The sequence below is a fragment of the Eimeria necatrix genome, genomic scaffold, assembly GCF_000499385.1.
Source record: "Eimeria necatrix Houghton genomic scaffold, Enh_scaff1278, whole genome shotgun sequence".
NCBI classification, from domain to species: Eukaryota; Apicomplexa; class Conoidasida; order Eucoccidiorida; family Eimeriidae; genus Eimeria; species Eimeria necatrix.
This window is the reverse complement of record NW_013652037.1, coordinates 1-5,000: the sequence shown is the minus strand read 5'-3', so window position 1 is coordinate 5,000 and position 5,000 is coordinate 1. Positions and strand designations below refer to the sequence as shown.

Here is a 5,000-nt window from a genome sequence, read left to right as displayed (position 1 = left end):
CAGCACAAGCAGCAGCAGACAGAGCAGCAACAGCAACAGCAAGAGCAACAGCAAGAGCAACAGCAGCAACAGCAGCAGCAGCAACAGCAGCAACAGCAACAGAAGCAAGAGCTGCAGCAGCAGCAGGAGGAGGAGGACTTTATGGAAGCAACGGCTGCTGCTCCTGCTGCTGCTGCTGCTGACGCGGCTTGGTACCCTTTGTGGCTGCAGGAGCAGCAGCAGGCAGAGCAGCAGGCCGATATGGAGCAGCAGCAAGAGGAGCATCTGCTGCAGCAGCAAGAGCAGCAGGAGCAAGATCGGAAGAAGCAGCAGCAAAGCAGCAGTGGACTGCTGCTGCAGCAAGGCTTGCTGCTGCAGCAGGCGTCGCAGTGTGGGGTGCAGCAGAATCGAATGGTAATTGCTGCTGCTGCAGCAGAGCCGTGCGGCTCCCGCTAGTGGAGTTGCTGCGTCAAAGCAGCAGCAGCAGCAGCAAAAGGAGCCGCAGCAGCAGCAGCAACGGCAGCAGCAGCAGCAGCAGCGTTACTTGCGCAGTTCGAGTCGGGTGTCTTTGTATCCCCTTGTGTGTGGTCTCGGGTTGCGTCTGAGGTGTCTGTACACCTGAAGTGTCTGTACACCTGAGGTGTCTGTACACCTGAGGTGTCTGTACACCTGAGGTGTCTGTACACCTGAGGTGTCTGTACACCTGAGGAAAGCGAGGTGTCTGTACACCTGAAAAGAATCATATTTGAGGCTTTTAGTGCTTTTGTGTTTTGTGCACAAATGGAGTCTTTGCAGCGGAGGTGCAGATACACCTGAGCTGCGGATACACCTGAGCTGCGCGTACACCTGAGCTGCGCATACACCCGAACGCAGGTGCGCGTACACCTCAGGCTCGCTCTTTCATTTCTTTTTTGCTTTTTCTTTCTTCATTTCTTTTTTCTTTTTTCTTCTTTATTTCTTTCCAGTCCCGCCGGCTTTCGAGGCCGGCGGTTTCACAGCTGCCGCGACGGCGACGCGCAGGCCTGCGGTGTACGTACACCTCAGCGCCGCATGCACCCGCATGCAACTGCATGCAACTGCATGCAACTGCATGCATGCATGCAACTGCATGCATGCACCCCTGCATGCAGCCGCGCCGCCATGCATGCATGCATGCGCGCATGCATGCACGCATGCATGGCAGGCAAGCACGCGTGCGTGGACGCATGCATGCATGCATGCATGCATGCGAGCATGCGCGAGCATGCGTAGACGCATGCATGCATGCATGCATGCATGCATGCGAGCATGCGTAGACGCATGCATGCATGCATGCATGGATGCATGCGAGCATGCGTAGACGCATGCATGCATGCATACATGCATGCATGCGAGCATGCGTAGGCGCATGCATGCGTGCATGCATGCATGCATGCATGCGGGCATGCATGCATGCATGCGGGCATGCATGCATGCATGCGGGCATGCATGCATGCGCCGCTGAGGTGTACGTACAGCGCAGAGGGCTGCGCGCATGCGAGCAGATGGAAGCAAAAGGCGCCTTTGAGGTCCGTTTGCATGCGGGCGCCGGTGAGGTGTACATACACCGGGGCGGTGCATGCGGGCGGGCACTGCGGCGCGCATGCATGCATTTTTGAGGTGTACATACACCCGAAAAGCCGTAATGTAGTGCGAAAACGAGCTGTACGTACACCTGAGGGCACCCCAGCTGGGGCCTCCGGTGCAGTCCGCGCCGCAGCGCCCCCCGGGGGCGCTGCACCCTCAGCAGCAACAGCAGCAGCAGCAGCAGCAACAGCAGCAGCAGCAGCAGCAGCAACAGCAGCAGGTGACTTGTGGGGCCCGCTGCTCCTGTTCGCTCAGCAGCTTGCGGCCTTCGCAGCCCCTCAGAGCTTCGGGGGCGCCACAGCAGCAAACCAACATATAACAACTTAATGTTTCGCTCCTACAGCTAGCAGCAGCAGCAGCAGCAGCAGCAGCAGCGTTAGTCCTAGCAGCAGCAAGCCAGCAGCAGCAGCAGCTGGTGCAGCAGCTGCCTCGCGTGCTGCTGCTGCTTTGAGTTCCAGAGAGAGCAGCAAAAACGGTAGCAGCAGGAAAGACTTGGTGGCGGCTGTAGCTGTAGGCGCACGAGCAGCAGCAGCAGCAGCAGCCAGCAGCAGCAGCAGCAGCCAGCAGCAGCAGCAGCAGCAGCAGCAGCAAAGTGAAAGTCACGGGAAGCAACGCCGCGGCTGCAGGCTTGGGGGGGCCTTCCACCCCTGGCAGCCCTCTGCTGCTTAGCTGTGTGGAAGCAGCAAATAGTGCATTTGCTGCAGCAGCTGCTGCTGCTGTGGCAGGTGGTGCTGCTGCTCAAACAGTGTGCGTTGCTGCTGCTGCTGCTGCAGTTCACCCGGCAGTCGCCGCGGCTGCGAGCCATTTTGCTGCTGCTAATATGGGTCCTGCTACAGTGCTATCGCTGCACCAGCTGCAGCAGCAGCAGCAGCAGCAGCAGCAGCAGCAGCAGCAAGACTACTTCTGCTACGCTGATGTTGAGAGGGCTGTTCTGCAGCCCGAAAGTCTTTATGACTAGCAAAGACTGCAAATTGTAATTGCTTTTATTTCAAGTAAAAAGAAATTAAGTTTTGCTGCTGCTGCTGCAGCAGCAGCTGCTGCTGCTGGTTCTGCTGCTGGCTGCTGTCTGCACTGAATCGACTCGGGCAGCAGGCGGGTGTGCTGCTGCTGCTGCATCTGAGCATGCGCTGTTTGCGGAAGCACACAGAACAAAAAGTTCTAATTTATTGAAATTTAAATAATTAAATCATTTTGAAGAGCAAATAAGAGGATAAAATGCAGAGAAAGTTGCGTTTGCTGCTGCTGCTGCTGTTCTGCTGCAGTGGTCAGCTGTCACAGGCAGCAGCAGCACGTGGCACGGTGACAGCTGGACTGCAGCAGCAGCAGCAGCAGCAGCAGCAGCAGCATCGGCAGCAGCAGCTGCTGCACTCACTAGAACAATTCCTTACCCATTTGCCTACAAACTTTTAATGCTTGTCTTGAAGTTGTTTTCCTGTTCTTCCCGCAACAGCCACGGCAGCAACGACAGCAGCAGCAGCAGCAGCAGCAGCAGCAGCAGCAGCTGCAGCAGCATCGAGGTTTGAGGCTTCGCCGAGCCCACTTCAGCGCAATTTTCTTCAACTGCAGAATTCTAAAAGATTATTTTCAGCGAAATATATAAAAGGGTTTCTTGCTGGTGTCTCATTCCAGCAGCCTCCACACCGGCGACGCTCCGTGCTGCTGCTGCTGCTGCAGCTGCTGCTGCTGCTGCTGCTGCAGCAGCTGCTGCTTGCTGGTTCTGGTGTTCCCAAGCCATTTTGTCCCCGCAGTAGGGGCCGGCTGCCAGCCGACCCGGAAGCCCCTAGAGAGGCAGCAGTTTGCTGCTGCTGCCGACATCGCTGCTGCAGCATCTGCAGCCGCTGCAGCAGCTGCTGCTGCTGTTGCAGCTGCCTCTACAGGTATTAGAAATGAGTCCCCCAGCAGCAGCAGGAGGTGGCCTGCCAGCTGCAGCAGGAGGTGCTGCACAAGCAGCACCCTCCCCAGCAGCAGCAGCAGCAGCACCCTTCCCAGCTGCAGCAGCAGCAGCCCTTCCAGCAGCAGCAGCAGCACCCCCTCCAGCAGCAGCAGCAGCACCCCGCGCAGCAGCAGCAGCAGCACCACCGCCACCACCACCGCCAGCAGTAGCAATCCCCGTTGCAGCACCGCCATCGGCAGGAGCTGCAGAAGCAAGAGCAGCAGCAGCAGCAGCAGAAGCAGCAGCAGCAGCAATGAGGGTCCCAGGGCAAGCTGCAGCAGCAGCAGCAGCTCCGAGCGGCCCCCCTGCTTCTGCTGCTTCGGCCTTGAGCCTCAGCAGCGAAGACACGAACGCAGCGACGGCTGCGAGCAGCCCGGCGCCGCAGCCAGCAGCAGCAGCAGCAGCAGCAGCAGCAGCAGCAGCAGCAGCAGCAGCAGGGCGGCGGGGGCCGCCCGGGAGTGGCCGCCGCGCAGCAGCAGCTCTGAGGGAATTAACTGAAAACAAAGTTCATTTGGTGTTTTATGGTGGGGTTGTTTTGACGCTGCTGCTGCTGTTCCCGCTGCTGCTAGGGTTTCATTTGCTGTCGCCGGAAGCAGTTTCGTTGGGGGTTTTGCTGCTGCCGCTGCTGACGGCGCTGCTGCAGGCTCTTGCTGCACCTGTGGGGCCCCGCTGCTGCTGCTGCTGCTGCTGCTGCTGCTTCCCCAGCCGCCGCAGACTCGCAGCCTGCTGCAGCAGCATCACTTCTTACAAAGTCAAATTCAAAATTGCTGTTTGCGCTGCAACACTCGCCCCCATCATCTGCATCCTCACCATCATTTTCGAAGTAGGGTTTAGGGTTTAGGGTTTAGGGTTTAGGGTTTAGGGTTTGCGGTGCAGGGTTTGGCGTTTAGGGTCTGGGGTTTAGGGTTTGGGGTTGAGGGTGTGGGGTTTGGAGTTGAGGGTGTGCGGTTTAGGGTGTGGGATTTAGGGTTTAGGGTTTAGGGTTTAGGGCTTAGGGCTTAGGGTTTAGGGTTGAGGATTGACGATTTAGGGTTTAGAGTTTGTGGTGGATGATTTAGGGTTTAGGGTTCGGGATTGACGGTTTAGGGTTTAGGGTTTAGGGTTTAGGGCGTGGGGTATACAGCTAAAGGAGATGCGGAAACTGGCTTTTGTGCGAGTTGCTAGGGTTTAGGGTTTCGCGTTGAGGATTTCTTGTTCAGGGCTTAGGGTTTAGGGTTTAGGGTTTAGGGTTCCAAGTTTCTTGTTTCATGTTTATGGTTTTGGGTTTAGGGTTTAGGGTTTAAGGTTTAAGGTTTAGGGTTTAGGGTTTCGAGTTTAGGGTCTAGGGTTTCGGCTTTCAGGTTTCTCGTTTCGGTTTTCTTTTATCGGATCTCTTATTTCTTGTTTAGAGTTTAGGGTTTAGGGTTTAGGGTTTAGGGTTTAGGGTTTTGCGTGTGTGCAGCGGCCGTGGGCTTCGCACTTGTGTCTGCTGCCTTTTGCTGCT

At 57.0% G+C, this 5,000-nt stretch overlaps 3 protein-coding genes across 3 annotated transcripts in view; all 3 read left to right on the top strand.

Annotated features, from left to right (window-relative positions):
• The window catches only part of ENH_00009250 (hypothetical protein, conserved), a gene marked incomplete at both ends in the record, with an annotated part of 3,613 nt that extends 3,178 nt beyond the window's left edge, over positions 1-435 (top strand). The window contains one exon of the mRNA XM_013578739.1: positions 1-435. This exon is cut by the window's left edge and continues 2,510 nt beyond it. Within this exon, the coding sequence (XP_013434193.1) occupies positions 1-435 (435 nt within the window).
• Positions 436-1,536: 1,101 nt separating this feature from the next.
• On the top strand, positions 1,537-2,542 carry ENH_00009240 (hypothetical protein; the record flags this gene model as incomplete). Its single annotated transcript, XM_013578738.1, has 3 exons — positions 1,537-1,548; positions 1,706-1,804; positions 2,099-2,542. The coding sequence occupies 3 exons, from the start codon at positions 1,537-1,539 to the stop codon at positions 2,540-2,542; spliced, it is 555 nt and encodes a 184-aa protein (XP_013434192.1).
• A 928-nt stretch (positions 2,543-3,470) lies between these two features.
• On the top strand, positions 3,471-4,358 carry ENH_00009230 (hypothetical protein, conserved; the record flags this gene model as incomplete). The annotated part of the gene is made up of 1 exon (XM_013578737.1): positions 3,471-4,358. One exon carries the CDS (start codon positions 3,471-3,473, stop codon positions 4,356-4,358), a length of 888 nt encoding a protein of 295 aa, XP_013434191.1.
• Between the last annotated feature and the right edge of the window lie 642 nt (positions 4,359-5,000).